The sequence below is a fragment of the Chelon labrosus genome (assembly GCF_963514085.1).
Source record: "Chelon labrosus genome assembly, chromosome: 13".
In the NCBI taxonomy this organism is placed as follows: Eukaryota; Metazoa; Chordata; class Actinopteri; order Mugiliformes; family Mugilidae; genus Chelon; species Chelon labrosus.
The window spans coordinates 6,684,005-6,703,797 of NC_140346.1; the positions used below are offsets into that span (position 1 = coordinate 6,684,005).

Sequence of the window (19,793 nt, forward strand, 5' to 3'; positions counted from 1 at the left end):
TTCATTCATAAATGAAGATGTCCAAAACAATGCACCTTAAAACATTCTGATTCTTATTCAGTATTTAAACTTTTTATTTGACGAGCAGCTTTAAATTGGGGCTTTTTGCTGATATTAACCGTTTATTGTTATTAATTTTATTATTTTATTTTATTTTTATTATTATTAGTTTTGTTTTTTTTGGGGGGGGGGGGGGGGGGGTCGACCGGAAGTTCCAGCATTCTACCGGCACCGGCGTCACCACTCCAATCAACGTGGCTCACCTGTCTTTATTAGCGGCACTTCGGGCAGCATGGCGCTTCTCTCCGATCCAGGCCTCCGCCGAACCCCGTGGATAAGTAGCTGCAGCGGCCCGGCACGGGAACTCTGTCTCCGGCTGTCACCATGGCCAGGACTGGGTTCTGCGACTCCAAGCCTCTGCTGGACTTACACAAGAAGGTGAGCGTCTGTCTCAGCTCGCCCCACAGACCACGTCTAAACCAGTCAAGGTCGCACATCAAGGGCTGTAAATGATTCAGTATTGCGGGTGCTTCTTACCTTAAATTTAAATTATTATTTTTTTTCTGAAACTCATGGTAGGGATAATTTATTGAGCAATGTGGTTGGGCAGTGAACAAAGTCGTCACTTCAAGTCATGTTCACCTGCTATACCATTTATGAATGCTTTGCTTAACGGAGTATTTTCTCTAAAACTCCTTCTTTGTGCATGTGTGTATCGACAGGAAAGTAATTGCATTCACCTGCCATGATCCCATGTGATGGGGAGTTCCTGATTAAGTTCCTCAGATCACAGCAGTCCAATATTAGTTTGGATCTGGAAACCTATTCACTAGTATTGGTGTATTTGTGATAACACTGATGGCAATACTGGTCTACAAATTAAGACTTTGACTACAAGCAGATGCTTATTTGTTATGGGTGAGATGAGGGGTTTGAGTGATTTAGGAAAAGTTGAAGGGAACATTTATATTAACTGTCCACTGGTCTGTATCTTCAAAAGCCAAAAAAGCTAGTGTGAAATGTCTGTTTGAAGCACTGGTAGACCAGATTTAGTAATCCTAAAACTACCAAAAGTAAGATGGATTTCCTTATCCTGATTGGCAAAAATAAGGATTTCCAAATCCGGATAACTCTGGTCCAGATTAAAGTCTTGGTTGGGCCCAAAAGTAAACCACTATTTGAGCAAATTACTTGAACTTGATACTGAACTGTAACCACCGACAATCCCAACTCTGGGCTTCTTTTTTTTTTTTCTCCCCACGTTGGGGTAATAAAAAGGCCAGAATCGCATGAGTGTTTGTGCAAAGATGTCCTGTTGTCCCTGCAGGCGGATGAGAGGCGAGCCCCGTTAAGAACTTGGGCTAATGCCTGTGGGCCAATAGATCACTGGCAGCCTGCAGAAGTAGTGGAGTCCAGGATGGCCCCTGTCAAAATGGAACCAGAACGCATATGGGTACGCCTTCTGTCCTGCTCTTCACCTAAGCCTGAAACCTGTTATGGTGTATTTCTTATCTCAGTTCTTCTTTCAACTCTCTTTTCCAGCTTATTTACGTTAACAGATGAGGGTATATTTTCTTTTTTCATGATCCCAACAGTACCACTTCCAGGTGAATTTTGACGTCTGAGGCGTTGTTTGTTTGCAGGAAAGAAGGCTATCGGCACAAACCAGCGATGGAATCATCATGGGATACCATGACAGCATTAGGACATGCTCACCTGGTATTATAGTTTTCTTCAAACACCAGTGACCTGAGATAACCGTCTACATTTCTTATAAAATGATCACTGTTAAGTTGATAAACAATAATGCATTTAAAACAGCTTTAGGAAACTAATTTCTTGGCTCCAGAGACCTAAATGCACAGCCCATGACGATGTGCTCACTCACATTGTAAATGATGTCACAATTATGTGGAAGACGGTTGACGACAACACTCAAAGTATATTTTATTTAATCTCGCCCTCCTTTTCCATCCTTTGTGGCAGATGGGTGTGTGGATCAGCCTGTGCTTCTTTACCCTCCTGGGCTGCAGGGTCTTCACAGCCTGCAGGCGCTGGTTCCCAGCTTGCTGCGCTGTGAAGTAGAGATGGCATTAGAGAAACTGGACCTCATTTGGGACCACACATACGCCTGGGACATGTTCTTGGACATGATGGTGAGACATGTTGAAAACTAGTCACTAAGCTGGTCCACATCTTGGGTTAGTGTTGTCTCCACATTGCACAGTATGCAGAAATTGGCTCCAACAAAGAGGAAACTTTGAAGGCTGGCACAAACCCTTATTATTGCACTGCTGCTCTGGAAAGTGTTTTTGCTGTTTTCCCCCTGTAGAGAACTCAAACACGGTACTCCTTTCCCAACACTGACCTCCCCCGGCATTTCACTGATGCAACTCGAGCCATCCTGGTAGACTGGATCATTCAAGTTCATGTGAGTCTCCATTTATTTATTTTATTTTTTCTTGCACCATTGCAGTTCCTAAATAAAGCAGCAGCTGGCTTTGGCTCACGTGTATCTTACAGTTAGAGTAGGATTGATCTTTTTACTCCACTGAACTCCAAAAGTGGTATAAGCATACTCTGCAAATTGTCAAACATTCCTTTAAACTCAAGCTGAGAGTGGAGCCTCCTCGACTCGGGTTTGTGTGTGTGGTGTTGACTGCGCCTTTACTCCCTTCCAGGAGCTGCTGCATTTCCAAGAGGAGACCCTCTACCTATCCATACACCTTCTCAACCGCTCCCTGCGACAGATCAAGGTTACCACGGCCAACTTGCAACTCCTCGGCATGGTTTGCTTGTTCCTTGCAGCAAAGAAGGAAGAGTGTCTCCTCCCTGAGGTACACCGCCAGCTATGAAGCTACAATGTGCAGCTTTATGGTTGGATGCAAAACTATCTTTAGTGCAAAATGATTTATTTTTTTATTCCCCACCCTGGAATGTTTCCTTCTTGTGGTACTTACTCCAGGTATCTGGCCTCTGCAACTTGATGGACCACACATACACGAAGCACCAGCTGCTGCGAATGGAGCGCAAAGTCCTCTGTGGGCTCAAGTTTGAGCTGTCCTTCTGTCCCCCTCTGCATTTCCTCCTCCTTTTTGCTTCTATTGCTCGTTGCAGTGCTATGGTAGGTCTACATGCTTGTCCAGTTTATTTTATTTTTTCTATTCTCATCAGCGGGCCTAAAGTGTTGTTCCCCCCTGCAATTTGTTCCACTAGGTGGTGTGGATGGCTCGTTATCTGCTGGAGCTGTCTCTCCTGGAAGGCCAGTGTGTGGTGTTTCCACCCGTACAGCTGGCTGGAGCGGCCCTCTGCTTGGCCCGCCAAGTCCTACAGGAGCCTCCGACCTCAGAAGGGGAGGCTGCCTGGTGTCTGGCCTCCAGCATTCATGTCGGCAGGTATGCAGCTTCACTCATTAGATGCTCTTCTCTTATCCATCCGACTTGTATCACATGTTATTAAGCTTGGGCTAGTGAGAACATTTTATTAACAATGCATAAGTCAACCCATTCCATGCAAAGTTTTTTTTTTTTTTTTGGTCAGTGTTTATATTGCCTGTGAATCTGACTTTTTTTTATTTTTTGCTCACTCCAGTGAAGCCACTTTGCTGAGGATCATGCATATGTTGGCCAGTTCCGCTGCCAAGGCCCACGCCCGAGAGACCTGTGCTACTTTTATTAAATTCTCCTCCCCAGAGACCATGCATGTGAGCAGACACCCTGGTCTGAAGAACGCCTCCGGTCTGCTGGGTGGATGCACTTGACATACCTCAAAGGAACTTTGATGACACGCCTTAGCATCAAGGTGTCGATACCAGACCAGTATCCCTTGAGGACGACATTATTCTGTGGTCCAAGCTTCTAACCAAAGCGTTCTTGGCTGTGGATCCTGATCCTGTTGATGAATATGAGGGAGAGGCATGAGAGATTTCATGCACGACTTTGGTGGACAATTGCATACACTATGATTTTGCCAGCTTTGTGGCACACCCGTTTTATGATCTTATCTTGCAGCCGGTTTAGAAAATATTTGAATTGTACTGATGTGTCCTTGTCTTGTCATTGTGGAGGATGTGGGCTGTCTATCAACCTATTTGAGGAAGTTTTAATGTAAAAATAAAGTGTCTGCTGCAGAGTGAGGTTGGGATGTTTATTTTTGCACAAATGTAATTGCTGCAAGTCCAGCAGACTGAATGCCTGTGAAAACAGATTTCAGCACAAGTGTCATGCAACGTATCTGATCTGCTGCTGCGTGGTATCGTCTAACCGCCACAAATCGGGTTCCTGTGCTTTCGTCCGTATGCACGGTATTTCTGTGCAAGTTTATCTGTGACTTTATCCAAACGTGTCTACAGCTTGTTTTTTTCCACTCTGGTTTCCTCACAGCACCGCTGGCCTCGCCGAAACACGTGCACTAATATCCGATTGGCTATTCTAGTTGTCTCATGGACCAATGAGCGCTCGACTCGCAGAGAGATCCGTTTTATTGTCTGGTAGGTGGTCCAACAGGCGGCCCAGGGTTCATTTAAGGTTACGCAGGCAGTACCTTGCCGTTGTATGTTTATTTGTGGCACAGGTGATCTTCTGTCTTGTTCCAGCAGACAGGAACCAACTACATAAGGCGTCGGCTCTCTATATTTTTCTCACTTTTTTTTGTCACGTCAAATAGAAGCGTCAAGCTAGCTAGAAGTAGCTGTAGCAGTTTCAAAACAAACGCGTGGCAATTTTCGATAAACCCCTAGGTAAGTACTGAACGACATCAAAATCAAGACAATGCCTTTGAATTATGCCGAATGTTACTATACTACTCAGTGTTATACATATATAAAAATTGTATTCAGTATCATTTGTTTGGCTGTGCGTTTTATTTTGAAGGCAACCGGAAATGCGCCGTAATTTGACAACATTGACAGACATTGCCAAACCTCAGCCCGTCTTCACTGTAGCCTTATCACACGGCGTTTTTGACAAAGAAAAAGCATATAAATGTTGTATTTTTTTGCAGTAACAACGACAGATATCACTTCCAACATGGCACCACTGGTTGTCCTTGGTGTTTCTCGGCGCCCTGAGACGGAGCAGAAGGGACGAAACACACGTTAAGTGGATGTAAATGGCTGTTCTTCATTTGAAGGTAAGTTTTTCCATCATAGACAGGAACGCTGATAAATCTTCGGGCTTTAAAAAATAAGTGACATTGCCAAAACTCGATACTTTTAATTCACCCTTGCAGTCTTTTGTAACTTTTTTTCGTCTTCCACATGGATGTTGGCGTGTAAAGAGCTCACAATAGTAGTTAAATTGCGACCATAGTGATTATTGTAGATCTTTTTAGTGTGTGTGTGTGTGTGTGTGTGTGTGTTTTCGACCAGTGTGAGAGGAAGTGTATGTAAGAGAGGGCAGGACTCAGAGTTGAGTGTTACATAACAGGGGGGGGGGGGGGGGAGTGTGCTGCTGTTAAGCGCAGAGATGTGGTGCCTTCACGGAACCGCTGCCTCCGAAAATATCACAAGCACGGCCTGAGCTCGATCGACTAAGCAAAATAAAGCGTTTGAAAATCTTCCGAGGTGATGGTGAATCTCAAAAGCAAGGCTGTGTTGTTGGTCCTTGAGTCTTTGTGTCCCAAAGCCTCTAAAAGACAATGAACTGAGTGAGTAATGTCATAGTCATTATATGGTGGACTAGTTGACAATTTTCCATCTTTTCCTGTTTTTACATTTCACCTGCAGATACCAGTATACTGTGCCCCCCTCCCCCCATGTTGTGACAATACAGTGTTCTGCTGGAAAACTTTTGGACCTGGCATTCATGTAGATGTTACTTAGAAATGTACCACCCACCTAGACCAGATCAGGCACCCCCACCCCATAGCAATGACACTCCTTGATGGCAGCAGCCATCCCTAGCAGGATGCAGCCTGACACAGACACACACACAAAAACTGTCAACAAAAAAAAACAAAAAAAACAAAAAAACATGGAGAACAGCACAAGGTGTTGACCTGGCCTCTAAATTCACTAGATCCCAAACTGATCAAGTATCTGTGGGATGATCCACAGAAGCCCCTCCCTTCAACCCATAGGACTGAAAGGCCCCCCACTAACAATATTCTGTTGCCAGACACCACAGGACACCCTGTCCATGTCCATTTTCTGGTGAGGCACAAGGGAGACCTACACAATGTTAGTCATAATGTTATGCCTGATCGGTGTAATTAGGCAAAATAAAATGTACAAACTATACAAAAACAGCTGTCAAAGTGAAAACGTATTTCTACAAATTAATGTTAATTAAAAACATAATGTAAAATGAGGGACTGCATAGTTATTCACTCCTTCTAGTCAGTACTTACAAGAAGCATGTTTGGCCTAACTATAGCACTAGACTAGAGTCTGAGTCAGGCTAGCGCATCTGGGCACTGCAGTTTTCCTCCATTCTTTTTTGCAAAGCTGTCAAGTTGCATGAGGATCGGGTGTGAACAGCCCTTCTTTACGTCCCGCCACAAATTCTTGATTCTGCGATCACATGCTTCAAGGTGGGGATGCAGTGTTAGTGGTGATGTGCTGTGTGGACTTTCCATATAACCTTTTCTCTGAATTGCTTTGAGTGTTCTTTTGTCTTCATGGTGTAATTGTAGCCAGCACTGAAGATTATCCGGTGACTGGACCTTCCAGAAACTGGTGTCTTCATACCGCAGCCGCTTAAGACACATTCACTGCAGTCACGTGATTTCTATTTCACTGATTTTGAGTCTACTAGCACCAAATGGCTGGACCTCTGTTGAATTAGTTCAGTCACTTTAAAAGGGACAAATACGTATGCAATCACATAGTTTACATTATATATTTGTTAATGACATTCTTTTTTAGAAATTTGTTTTCACTTTGAGAGTAAAGCCAAAATTTATTCGCCATAATTCAATTTATAAAAGCAATAAAAGGCAAAACGTCCAAGGAAGTATCTACTTTCTGTAGGCATTGTTGCTTCCTCATGGTTGCCACAAAAAAGGCGATTATGAATAACAGCCAAATTGTCTCTTTATCAATTGTTTGTGACACTTTTAGAAACTGAGGACTACACTTTATAGGCAAAGGGCTTGTAGCACAAATGGGTCCTATTAGGTTAACACATGCCAAGTTGACAAATGTGCATTTAATCCTCTTCAACCCCATCACATTGTAACATATACATATATACACACATTGCCACGCCTAGTAACGTTCATTTGTTTTAAATGCTCTGACATTCAGTTAGATTCTCAGGCATGTGAGAGAAGGGGAGAATACTTAAGCAGTTTTTCCACATATAATGTATGTCCTGGCTTACCTTGAATGACTGTTTTATTTGTGTAAATAGAAAAACCGGTCAGCTATCTCTGTGAATTTAATAGAGCCCATGCAGCACGGCTGTTTATTTAGCTCTGTTTAACTAGTGGGGAAGATACCATTTGGCTTATTTGAGCTTATCCTGCTTCAGATTGTCATGTGCTTAAAGAAAATGTATTTATTAATGTTCAGACTGTAACTTAACCTTCACCTTTAAATGTCTGTATAATACAATCTCTGGACAGTCAACAAGAACTCGCTGTTAACTCACTGGCTTATGCCCCTAAAAGTTAAGACATTTCTTTTGTTTTGTGTGAGGTGTTAGTAGATTGTATGTGCATGATTTCACTGTGCACAAGCTGCAATGGTTACAACCCTAAAGGCCGCTGTAAATATCTGCTCCTGTGGAAAAAAGCACAGGTCGCACCAGTAAAATGTTTTGAAAGTGTTCGTGCAAAGAGCTGCATGAACCGAAAAGGGTTCAAACAATGCAGTGTAATTACATGCTGTCCAATAGTAGTCATATAGAGTAGAGAGTACATTATGTAACACTTCTTTTATGTAACATTTACAACCCATAGTTTTTAAAGGTTATTGTGTGCTGCTGCAGATGGCATGTCGGTGAAAAACATCTATTTGTCTCTGTAGTTATTGATATTGTGTAAGACAATTAAATTGCATAACAAATGTCATGAATTAAAAAAAAATGCGTGTTAATAAGTACTTCATTGCTACATGAAAGTATAATTAAAGTCAAAAGGAGCTGTTTCTTTTTCCAGCATTCATATTATTCTATGCAGGATCGTGTACAACCTGGGCAGGTCACTAGTTCGTCTCAAGGCTAACTCACATCTGACATTCTTTTCCCCCCACATTCAGATGCAGTCTAAATATCATGTATCTTCTTGCTAGAGTCCAGCATGCCGAAGGAACAGCCTTGCTTGAGCGAGCGCAGTCCTTGTGCTGCATCCAGCAAGAATGCTAAAGATAAGAGCAACAGCACAACTCTGCTGGCAATACGTGACACTAGAGACGCAGACAATTCTGGCGGAAGGGGCTCCCGCTGCAGCTCAGAAAAGGACTCGGGTTATTCTGGTGAGTCGAAGTGAATGTCTAAACCATATAACAAATGTTTAACAAATCCAAGTTTTATCATCTGTGACTCTTTCCATGCACTCACATATTCCTGTGTATCCCAGTATATGAACATATGAAACACATCTATCCGTCAGTTTCTTCCTTTGCCAGTATTTCTCAGTTATATCTCTTCAATCTTCAATGCAGATGGTTCGGACTGGCACCATACAGATGTAGAGGACCAGCTGAGCAAAAAGAGCCAGTCCAAACCCAGCGAACATGCAGGAACTTCACAACAAGGCCAAAACCAAGGTGTTGGCCAAAGGGATCTTGGGAATTCTGCCTTTTTGCCTGCAGGGCATGACCAACCGCCCATCTACGTCATCAAAGACATGGTGAGGCAGAGAACATTACTTGTGTTTTTCATATAAAAACAAAGGTATGGAATAAGATGTTACCAAGAAATGTACAGCGTGTCACCAATACTGCTCTTTGGGTATTTGTTATCTCACTGTATTGTCTTCCTCTTTGTCCCAGCAGCCAGGCATGGTCCAGAAAAGAAGTCAACTCCTCTGGAGAAATGGTATCAGGGAAATCAACCATTCTGGTTCTACACATATGATACTTTTACAGCAGCCTAGCTTGTTGTCGACCAACCTCCAGCTCCACAAGCCCTCCTCCCGGAATTCTAACATCACAGGGAAGAAAAATGATACCTACCTACCCATTCTTAAATCTTACCCCCGCATTGCACCACATCCCAGCAAGAAGCCATCTGATAAAGCTTCAGTGAACCATGAAGCCCAGAATCTCAGCAAGCGGTCGTGCACTGGACAAAAAAATGATGACACCCCTGTAACCAGAGGTCCACCAGAGCAGCATCTTCATAAACTACCTAAGCTGACCGTCTCACTCTCTGACCTGTCATGTTCCTCTTCAACCAGAGATAGTGTCGCCTCCTTCAGTCCCACTTCTGCTTCCATGAGCCAGGGATCCCCATCTGTCTCCAGTCTTCATAGCACTTCCTCCTTCCTCACCACTAAAGGACTTAGCAAAAACACCACTAGTAGTACTCGTCACCGCCGTTTCCTCAACACAGTGGAAATCCTCCGACAATCAGGTCTATTGGACATTACATTGCGTACAAAGGAGCTGCTGCGCCAAAGCAACTCTACGGAGCGGGACATCTCCCAGCTGCGCCAACACACAGAGCTGCTGTGCGAGGCGGCCAACGGCCCCAGCCGCAGCTTGGATGGTATCACGTCCTGGGAACATCTACATCGAGCCATGGCTGATTCAGGCAACTACCCCGACCTCAAAATCCTGCAAAATTTCCAAATCCCGTCTCATCCATATTCTGCCAATCAACCAGAGAGTATTTCCACATGTGATGCCAACCGGGCGCAAGCTGGTGAGACCTCAGAAGTGCCATCTTGCCTTCTCACCACTGCACCAGATCAGGACTGTGCTGTACCACAGCAGTCTCACTCAGTGCAAGGCAGGAAGCTTGAGAGCGGCTGTAAACCCTCAGATAAAGTCACCTTTATGTCTCCTGACAGTTCTACTGGTTAGCACAATCTGCAGTGCCTTTAAAGGGTAAGCAAGTAGTCATGACTACCCAGTGGGCAGTCAGTGGGTAGTTGTGGATATTATGTGTGGTTTTAATGATAATTTAAATCTAGTGTTTTTAAGGGTTGTGCAAAATGCCTCCGGAGGTTACAGAAAATCCAGCAAAGACTCTTAGTACTGCTTAATGTACATGTCATACTTTTGTTAGAGATTTGAATGCTGATTCCTAATTAATGCAGTGAAGTGCAATTCAATCCAGAGGCACCATCTTATGTTACCACTGCGGGCCTTATGGAACCACACAGATAAGCGGAGGATCTTGGCTTGTCGAGCCACTTGCAAGATTATGTGAAAATAAAATGTGTTTCCCCAGAGGGCAGGGGGATTGGCTTACGCACAGGTGACACATGATACAGTGTTGAAAGCTACAGTATATATTATCAGTTCTGTTACGCTGCCGCGTCGGGCCAGCCACATTCAGGGATAAGATGAATAAATCCATCTTCCGGTAGATAAATGTTGGGACAATGGTTTCCTGCGACTGGTATCAGCTGAAAGAGCAGTCCAAACAGGGTGATAAACAACAAATGTGCCTTAAAATAATCAACAGCCTCCCAGAAAATGGCACTTACAAAAAAAAAAAAAACAATTCCACCTGAGTCACAACTTAATGCTTACTGTTGCAGAGAAAATCCCTCTGCAGCATGACAAACTGCACTACACTGGACTCCTGCAAGTATTTCTATCCAAGTGCTTTTCAACAAAGCCTTAAAACTCTTTTTCACTTGTTATTTTTTTCATTATCAGATCACATCACAAATTATCCCGATGTTTTTCATTGAAATCAGCACGGCAAACGTATGAATTCAGCACATCATCTTCAAAATAATACCATATTACTCTTTCATGCAGCAGCTTGTTGGCTGCTTTCATTTTAATGATATTTTTGTCTTCTGTTTCACTTCTCTAATGGGTTGTTTATTGGTAATTTTTTTTTTTTTTCATAAAAGGAGTTCAGCTTTCATTGTGAGTTTGAAAATGTGATATTCTTTAAGTATAATACAATATGCTCACTTTTTTTTCCTGTTTCTTTGTGCTTGTGTCTGACAGGCAGCATTGTCAGCAATGCACATATTTCTGACATTTAAAGTTGTTTATACAGTGTATTTTTCATAACTGTAAGCTATTTAAATAAAGCAATATAAAATATTGTCTTTTCAAACTGAGCCTCACATTGTTGTTTTTCTGTATAAGTTTATATAACCTTGGGTTTTTCCAGCTGCTGCCATGGCAACTGATGAGGGTTGCCATGGGTGTGAAAAGTATTTGTATGGATTTGCCTCCTGCTCCTGAGAGTTAAGAAAATACTTCCCAGTCTTTACACTGAATTCATTGGTGACGAACCTTTCTGTGTATAGAATATAGAATCATATTTTTTTGCTTAGTTCTGGATCAAAGTAGGAATCAAATGGTGAGTATAATGTGACTAAAATATCACATACCTGGAATTAAACTATCCTTTTGAAAAAATAAAATAAGGATAAATGTTAAGCAACTGACTCCAGATCACCCAAATGTATGACTGTGATGTTTTTGTATCTGTTTCTTCCAGTGTCTTCACAAAGTCCTTCGCTTTTGTTTTGGGTTCAATTTCGCTCTAAAGTGCAGTCATCTCCAGGAGTCTCCTCCTTCCTTCCCAAGGTATATTTACATACTTATTTATACTTGGTATACTAGCATCAGTATTATTTGGACAGATGAACAGGGTACCTTCAGACATTTGGAAACTGCTCCCCAGGCTGAACCCAACTTTTTTAATTAATGTATTTTATTTATTTATTTATTTTTATGAGGTCTTGGCTGTTTTCTTTTGATATTTCCATGATGTCAAGCAAAGAAGCTCTGACTGACAGTAGGTCTTAAAATACATCTACAGGTACACTTCTACTTGATTCAAATGATCTCAATTAACCAGTCAGAAGTTTAAAGGCACAGTCCACTTAGAGTATGTACACGCCTGACCCACTGGAACCCACAGGTGATACAGTAAATTACAAGTGAATTAATTTATATGTAAAAAATTTGTGCATAAAGTAGCTGTACTAACCAACTTAGAATCTATCTTACTATCTAATCTTTTTGTAATTTCTTCCATTATTTCCATTCATTTATTAAACTGTAGATCAGTTTGTCTGAAAACTCTTAACAACTTTTGAATCAAATCTTTTTTTGTCCTGTTTTACATATCAAAATGGCATTTACTTTTTCATGATTAAAGCCTTGCTTTTTAATTACATACAGTCAAAAAAGCAGAGTCCACTCTTTGTTGTTGGACACATAAATGCAGAAGCTTAGGAGTATTGGATCAGGAGATGTTTGACATACAGTTCGTAGTCAAATGTTGCAGGTGTTCCATCTCGATGTCCTGCAGCTCACTTTCTTTCTTTTGGGTCATGCAGCCTTCGTGGTCAGGTTGGCACAGGTGATGGATACGCTGTGAAACATAGGAATATTTTCAGCAGTTATTCCCATGTGCAAAATAATAGCATTATACAGTGTGTGTTAGCTACATTACTACAAGGGCCCATCTCCCCATAACTCACTATTACAAGCTCCTTTGAGCCAGTTAAAGAGTATACTGTACAGATATGATAATCTTTCACTATATACGTTCCTTGATTTCTTTCACTGGCACACTTTCAAATTCCACGTCCTGCATGAGTTCCTGCTTTGCTTATTGATTTTCATTGAAATGGGATTGTAAAGCACATAAATGAGATTTTTATACAATTAGTGAGAGGCCACTCATGTCCACATTTATTTGTTGCACATGTTTTGATCAGGTTAAAATGGTCCATGAGCTATGAAGCCAGTCCATTTCAACTGATCAAAATGAGAAAATTCTACTTTTTTCTTTAATTGTGTCGTCATAATAATTCATTCCACAGTTCCCACCTGAGTGAGGGTCCCGGTTCCAGTGCCCAGCTTATACAGTGCCCATCCTGGCACAAGCAGGATGGACGAGAGGGCCAGGATCCAACCCAAAACGTATGCCCAGTCTGGATACACGTACCAGCGATTATAGGTCAGTGGTTGGTACTCAACTAAAGAACATATAAAAGAGCCCTGAGAAAAAAAAAAAAAAAAGAAATGAGACAGTTTAGTAATATGAGTCTGATGATAACTTCAGGGTAGATATGTTGTCTAAAATGACCATGCCAAAACTGAAATCCCAGCTCACCAGTGAGACCAGTGGTGTGAGGTAGAGCCAGCAGATTTTGAAGAAGGGGTTAGCGTTCACCCCCGTCATGTCCTTAATGATGCCATATACCCGATCTGCTCCTTGATAGAAGATGGGGTTGGATAAAAAATATTCGTTAATCAGATCCAGTGTTAAGGAAGAATCCAGAAAATAAACAAACAAAACAACTACTCAGTAGCTTCTTCAGTTCAAAATGACTCGTAGGGAGTCCAGGTTTTTATTAGGTACATTCGTGGTTGTCCTCCACCTGAAACTCACATGACTAGGGTCTGTTAAAGACCGAATAGTCACTTGTGATTGGAGGAATTTGTTTTGATCCTTCTTTTTTCCACTAATGTATCAATAATTTACAACACGGTCTTAACATTTCTAACCAAAAAGTTCAACGTGTTCCCACAGTCTGGAGTGTCTAACCATTAATTGGACGTTGGAGTGCCATTCATTGTGAGGAAAAAGAGAATCAAAGGATCAAAATCACAGGTGAGCATTGTGCCATTAACAGACCCTAGTCACGTCAGTTCCAGGTGGGCACTACCCACTGTTGTTCCACCAGTTATTTAGAGCTAAAGAGGCTACTTGGGTGAGTGTCAAAAAGTCTTTGAGAAACCCATCATGACTTGATTGACTTGATGACTGGTAACCTTCACCAACATCCACTCTTTTTTTCCACATAAAATATCATTTTACCAGTCGTACAAAGTACTGCGCAGTTTTTGAAAACAATGCTATAATGTTTTCTGTTGTTCAGCTGTATCATTGTCCAATCTAATAAAAATAATCCTAATCGTGTCATTAAGGTGGTCATCTGGCTGCCAGGTAACCAGGAAGTTGAAGATGTAAAAATAACTATTCTCTTAAGACAACAGCATACCTACCAAATATCCAACCCAGCGCCAGAGTTTCAAACACACAGAGAAAGAGGATGCAGGCTCCGTTACAAGCGTAGTAGTCAAACATCTGGAACACATACATCCCTCCCTAGAAACAACAGCGGACAGAGACGTTTACTTGATATTCATTAGTTTTCCTTCCTGGATTGTCTGGAAGCCTTTTCCAGCTAACATCTACTTTTATAAGTCAGAATAAGAGTCTTATTGATTTAAATGCTGATATAACATAAAATACTGACTTCAGTGATCATGACAAGCTGAGAGAAGAAACATATTAGGCAGAAGAGGAGGAGGAATCTCTCCCGCCGGCCTGCCCTGCGCATTACTTTGGGGAACATATCTATGTTGGACGTCATCACCACCTCCATGGCGACGAACTGTGCAGAGTATGGACAAAACAGAAAATATAAATTTCCAAATGCAATTGTCTAGTTCATCTGCACAGTATGTGCGTCTTACTTGTGTGTCCAGGCCCAAGAGAATGAGCATGACAAAGAAACAGATGGACCACAGTTGAGGCAGAGGCATCATGGCCACAGCCTGAGGATACGCAATGAACGCCAAGCCTGGACCTGGAAGGCAATATCAGAATGAAGCTAGACTGATAAACAACTATCTTCTCATTGTCCCAAGGTTACAGGGACTATGGAGGCAGGGAACATGGAGGTACAACCTGACACAGGAAACCTCTTCACAAGTACTGAATGCAAATTTAAAATCCTATGAGGGTTTTTTTTTTTTTTTGCTTGAAATGTGGTCTTTAAGACTGGTTTAGAATGGGCTAGGAACAACTCAAAAAACATAAAGAACAGCACAAGGTGTTGACCTGGCCTCCAAATTCCCTAGATCCCAAACTGATCCAGTATCTGTGGGATGATCCACAGAGGCCCCTCCCCTCAACCCATAGGACCCAAAGGCCCCCACCAACAATATTCTGTTACCAGACACCACAGGACACCCTCAGAAGGCCCATGTCCATTCTCTGATGAGTCACAACACTTTTGGAGACACAAGGGAGACCTACACAATATTAGGAAGGTGGTCATAATGTTATGCCTGATCTGTGTAAATACCTGTGGGTATTGTGTACATGTTCTTCTTTTAAAGCTGTCAGAATACCATTTACACTTGAGTAAAAACTCCAAAAATAAAGACTAAGGGAACTATTTGTGTACGATCAAACATATGTACAAGCCGCCTGAAAAAAAAAACAAAAAAACATCTCAATATCTCACAGCAGAAATCCAAACTCCCAGTACGGCGACGGAATTAGCAAAGCCTGTTGTGATTTACACACTGGTCTGAATGAACGTCTCCCCTAAATACAACAGCGAGAATGTATTTAATATTGGAGCTGTGCCAGCCAGTTGAGCTGATCATGACTTTGATTGTCCACAAGATGACAGCAAAGGCTTTAGTCATTAATTAACTCTAAAACAACTTGTGATAATGGAAGGCTTCGATACAAAGTTTATGTCGCTTGCATCGCTTTGGGAACAGTTGGTATAGTTACCCAACACTGTATGATCACTTGAGTGGAGTTTTCTCTAGATATGCTGCGTACTGTGTATACTTTTTTTACTCACAATCCCACAATCCTGAGCCACCTGACAGTTTTTCTGTGGACAAAATGACAAGAAAGGAAAGTACCAAGCTCCAAGAAGATGAGGATGCATGTCTGTGAATATGTACCTGACTCGGCCACTTCTGCAATGGGAACGCCCTGCTCATGAGCCATGAATCCCAGCACAGAGAAGACTGCAAACCCAGCTACGACACTGGTGCCGCTGTTCAGCAAGCACAGCAACAGACAGTCTCTGCAGAACATGGAAGTGCACTAGGTTGACATAGTTCATTATTCCACAAAGGTTTATGTCAACTTAGAGACTCCTGCAATTAAACATTGAGCTGAATCCTCACTTGTAGCAGTTGTTGTTGTATGTGTTGTAGCTGCCCAGCACAATCAAGGAGCCCACCCCAATGCTGTACGAGAAGAAGATCTGAGCCCCGGCCTCCATCCACACCTGCTCCAACACAGCAACAGTGGGTACATTTGTCCACATGTACTCTATACTGTTAAAATTCACTGTTAAACTCCTACTTGAGGGTCTGTGAGCCGTGAGGTTTCTGGCAGAAGATAATACACCACTCCTTGTAGTGCACCAGGAAGAGAGAGTCCACGAATCAAAAGAATTAACAGCATCACATAGGGGAAGGTAGCAGTGACATACACCACCTGGAAAAAATCCAAACACATTAGATGCATTTGAGAATAGACTGTAGACACATTTCACTGCTCTGCAGCCGACATAAGTACCTTTCCTGTGGACTTCACCCCTTTCCAGATGCAAAAGTAGCAGATGATCCACATAACAATGAGGCACAACAGCACCTCCCACCTGATACTGCCTGTCTCCTCAATGCCCCCTGAGATAGCCAGCACTCGCCGTCTAGAGGTGAAGAACGTGAAGGTAAAATGTTTTATGAGGAATTTTGTGTGGAGCATATTTTGTCTGACACTGAAGGACCAGTGTGCAACATTTGGGGAGATATATTAGCATAAATCGCATATGGAATTCACAAATGTTTGCCATTGTCTTTTCATTCGTTTTTAATGAGCCCTTGATATCTACCCAGGGAGCTGGTCCTCGTCAAAGAAGCCCAGCATGATTTTACAGTAGCCCACAATGGACATACATGATTGTAGAATTTCTACTGGCAACTGACGGCCAATGTAGGTTCTCCTATAGACTGGAACGAGAAGGGTAAGGGGTGGCAAACTCGTTTGCTAAATGCAACTCAATCCTACACACTGATCCTTTAGATATCAACAAAATAGTGCTTTGGCATACTCCCAGAATTCTGTGGCAGCAGATGTGGAGTTTGTCTGGTTGGTCCGTGGGACGGTGGCATTTCTAGATATGAAGTCGACGCAGTCATCTGAAAGGATGGTGGGGAAAACATTCAATCAAGATTTCTGGGTAACATGATTCATAATTTAAAATGATTCAACAGTCAGTTATACTTGTGTGTTCTTTGGAATTTTGTCATGAAGGTTTGATTTGGGCCCATGGCAGCTACAGATCTTAGGGCACATTCGTTCATTCATTCATTTTCTGTAACCGTTTGTCTTCTGGAGGGTCGCGCTGAAGCCTATCCCACCACATACGACCAATTTAAAATCACCAATTAACCTAATGAGCATGTCTTTGGACATGGCAAGAAGCCACGCAGGCACAGGGAGAACATGCAAGGGCACTTTCATCTAAGTGCTAAATTTATGGGTTAGTGACACGATGTTTGTCCTTCACCTGTGTTCCAGTAGTTGCTGCAGCTAGCCCAGGGTAGCTGGGGGCTGAAGGAGAAGATGAGGTAGAGCAGAGCCCAGGACAGAATAATGATGTACGTCATACAGCTGTAGAGGAGGATCAACTGTCCACCATAGCCTATACCTGCAGGGCCAGATTTGGCATTCATATTTTGTTAGAGACAAACATTACAAAAACCTCTCTTTATCCTTTACCCAAACTGCTTGTAGGAACATGAACCTGTCTAGTAAAATTTCTTGAGAAGGAATGCATTTGTAGGCTATATTTGTTCAAGCCCGAAAAGTTACTTTCAGAGTTGTAAAAGAGCTGATTTAGCATGCATCGTACATCTCTACAAGAGAGACATTTTTTATCCCCCCAAGACCTTTAAACATGAGATTTTTAAATATTAAGTCAGTGGACTTTTAGTAATATAACTGCAAAAAGTTCCCACTAACTTCGTTAAGAGTTACTTATTTATTTTGCCATTGGACTGAGGGTCACAGAGATCATGAGGTTCAGCTACTTGAATGTGAATGTTTGCCTTGTTTTTCTACCGTGGAGGGGAAAATGTGTCTTCCATCGATTGTATTCAAGTTTGTCCCATGCGTACACACACTACGCCTTTGTTGGATTTGTATATAATACTGTACAAATGTACAGTATGAAGTAGTAGTATGATGTTGCTTTCTTTGCTCTTTTACAATGGTGTCATGAAAGGCATACCTTGTGCCAATGGGCATAACTTCCTCCAGCAGGTGATGCCGCCCTCCTGGGTGTACTGACCTACTGTTGTCTCCAGTAAAAACAGGGGTACGCCACAGGTCACCACAAATACTAGATACGGCACCAAGAATGCACCTGAATGAACAAGATACCAGAAAGTGCACCGAAATGTAATCACAATCATATCTAGCGCTACAGATGAACTGAACCAACGTGGTGCTGTGATACAGTCCTTGCTCATGTGCTGTATGTTCTCAAAGAGTCACTCTCTGTTACTGTACCATGCACTCACAGCAATCTGTTGCCATTCACTGTTGAGTTGGTAAACTATGGGTTATAATTTAAAACTGTATATTTGTACATGTCATGTCACACAAGTTATTTAGTAATGTTCGGCTCATGTTTGTGTGCCAAAGTCAGCTAAGATATCAAGTCTGAATAATCCTGAGTACAAACTGTTCGTAGCAGACTCTAGGGACACAGTGTCATTTGTTGTTTAGCGCATGTTCTTCACACCCCAACCCAACACCCCAAGATTTGAATTTCTTTAAAAATGTTGTGTCAGGGTTTCAGCAAAGATGTCTTTTCTTAAGAGGTGAATTCTTCCTGTGAGAGCATGAACCCAGGATTAGGTTTTGATTCTTAGTCAAGACCTAATCCTAGGACAGAATATGCTCATCCACTTCTCAGAACAGAACAGCATGGGACTTTGCACTGCTGGTTAGAGAAGTAACAAATCCGAAGACAAGAATGCCTTTTTTGTAGTCTGTCTGCCAAAAATACAGGACATTTGCGGTTTCCAATTTCTCCACATGCACATTGGCTTGTGCATGGCTGTTTGCATAATTTAATATCTTTGGAACGCTTATTGAGGAGTAATTTCATCACACAGACATCACAAATGATAATACAACAGATTTAGTTAATATGTAACTTTTCAGTGCTTTTTAAAACATTTCTTGATTCAGACATGGTGGTAGAGAGTTGGAATAAGTTTCAACTTAATCAGTTTTAAGTGTAAGGAGGTTTTGATGTTAGCTGCTCAACTTATACTTAAAATATGTCTTTTAGATTTGTACAATTAAAACCTGTGCACCACATACAGAACTTCTTGCAGTTGGAGTGTTAAGTAGCTGATAATAGCAGGCCTACCAAATCTTGTACTGTTGCACTTCTTTAATGTTGTTGCTCAAAGCTCCCAGTCACAAAAACATCTTGCATAATAACAGCTTACATAAGTTGTATTTATCTGAATCCTTCACACTGATAAAACTGGCGGGCCTTGGTCATGTTAGTTGTGGTTAGTAAACTGAATATAATTGCGTTGAGTAAACTCAACATGAGTATGGTCAATATAAGTTTTAAGTGTACATAGAGCTTCGTGTTTGCTTACCCCCTCCATTTTTGTAACACAGATAAGGAAACCTCCACACGTTGCCCAGGCCGACCACATTTCCTGCCACAGCCAGGAGAAACTCCACCTTGCTCGCCCAGTGTCCTCTCTCCTCCACCTCTGCTTTCATGTCTTTTTTGGCCATATTTTACTGACCTTACCAAACTTCCTATTGACCTGTATGCTTCTTGCCCAGGTTTTCTGTGCCTTGATACTGACTACTAATTCTGTGTCATGTAATGAGCAA

The 19,793-nt window shown here is 42.0% G+C and overlaps 3 protein-coding genes across 6 annotated transcripts; 2 read left to right on the forward strand and 1 right to left on the reverse strand.

Moving 5' to 3' along the window:
• Positions 1-333: 333 nt before the first annotated feature.
• Positions 334-4,135, forward strand: ccnp (cyclin P). The gene is made up of 9 exons (XM_084559231.1): positions 334-438; positions 1,328-1,453; positions 1,644-1,719; positions 1,987-2,156; positions 2,333-2,431; positions 2,682-2,837; positions 2,966-3,124; positions 3,217-3,395; positions 3,592-4,135. Exons 1-9 carry the CDS (start codon positions 385-387, stop codon positions 3,758-3,760), a joined length of 1,188 nt encoding a protein of 395 aa, XP_084415357.1. The 5' UTR covers positions 334-384; the 3' UTR covers positions 3,761-4,135.
• A 403-nt stretch (positions 4,136-4,538) lies between these two features.
• LOC311498819 (uncharacterized protein) lies at positions 4,539-11,331 on the forward strand. 4 transcript variants are annotated; one of them, XM_084559570.1, is made up of 5 exons: positions 4,539-4,738; positions 5,002-5,130; positions 8,201-8,416; positions 8,606-8,793; positions 8,936-11,331. In XM_084559570.1, the coding sequence occupies exons 3-5, from the start codon at positions 8,242-8,244 to the stop codon at positions 9,968-9,970; spliced, it is 1,398 nt and encodes a 465-aa protein (XP_084415696.1). In that variant the 5' UTR covers positions 4,539-4,738; positions 5,002-5,130; positions 8,201-8,241; the 3' UTR covers positions 9,971-11,331. The 4 variants fall into 4 exon arrangements, with proteins under 4 accessions (XP_084415696.1, XP_084415694.1, XP_084415697.1 ...); XM_084559568.1 differs by having other exon boundaries at positions 8,234-8,416; XM_084559571.1 differs by having other exon boundaries at positions 8,234-8,416; positions 8,939-11,331.
• A 956-nt stretch (positions 11,332-12,287) lies between these two features.
• On the reverse strand, positions 12,288-19,768 carry LOC311498778 (sodium- and chloride-dependent GABA transporter 2-like). The gene is made up of 14 exons (XM_084559508.1): positions 19,547-19,768; positions 18,154-18,288; positions 17,431-17,571; positions 16,972-17,059; positions 16,437-16,569; positions 16,221-16,355; positions 16,040-16,143; positions 15,812-15,936; positions 14,579-14,691; positions 14,359-14,496; positions 14,105-14,207; positions 13,209-13,309; positions 12,923-13,093; positions 12,288-12,461 (listed from the first exon to the last, which is right to left on the reverse strand). Exons 1-14 carry the CDS (start codon positions 19,689-19,691, stop codon positions 12,333-12,335), a joined length of 1,761 nt encoding a protein of 586 aa, XP_084415634.1. The 5' UTR covers positions 19,692-19,768; the 3' UTR covers positions 12,288-12,332.
• Positions 19,769-19,793: the final 25 nt, after the last annotated feature.

Coding starts and splice junctions, on each gene's coding strand:
- LOC311498819 (XM_084559570.1), top strand. CDS start 8,242: ATGCCGAAGGAACAGCCTTGCTTGAGCGAGCGCAGTCCTTGTGCTGCA. Junction 8,417..8,605: donor AAAGGACTCGGGTTATTCTG/GTGAGTCGAAGT, acceptor TCTTCAATGCAG/ATGGTTCGGACTGGCACCAT. Junction 8,794..8,935: donor TCTACGTCATCAAAGACATG/GTGAGGCAGAGA, acceptor TCTTTGTCCCAG/CAGCCAGGCATGGTCCAGAA.
- LOC311498778 (XM_084559508.1), bottom strand. CDS start 19,691: ATGGCCAAAAAAGACATGAAAGCAGAGGTGGAGGAGAGAGGACACTGG. Junction 14,497..14,578: donor TCTTGGGCCTGGACACACAA/GTAAGACGCACA, acceptor TACTCTGCACAG/TTCGTCGCCATGGAGGTGGT. Junction 14,208..14,358: donor AGCTTGTCATGATCACTGAA/GTCAGTATTTTA, acceptor TGTTGTTTCTAG/GGAGGGATGTATGTGTTCCA.
- ccnp (XM_084559231.1), top strand. CDS start 385: ATGGCCAGGACTGGGTTCTGCGACTCCAAGCCTCTGCTGGACTTACAC. Junction 439..1,327: donor TGCTGGACTTACACAAGAAG/GTGAGCGTCTGT, acceptor TTGTCCCTGCAG/GCGGATGAGAGGCGAGCCCC. Junction 3,396..3,591: donor TCCAGCATTCATGTCGGCAG/GTATGCAGCTTC, acceptor TGCTCACTCCAG/TGAAGCCACTTTGCTGAGGA.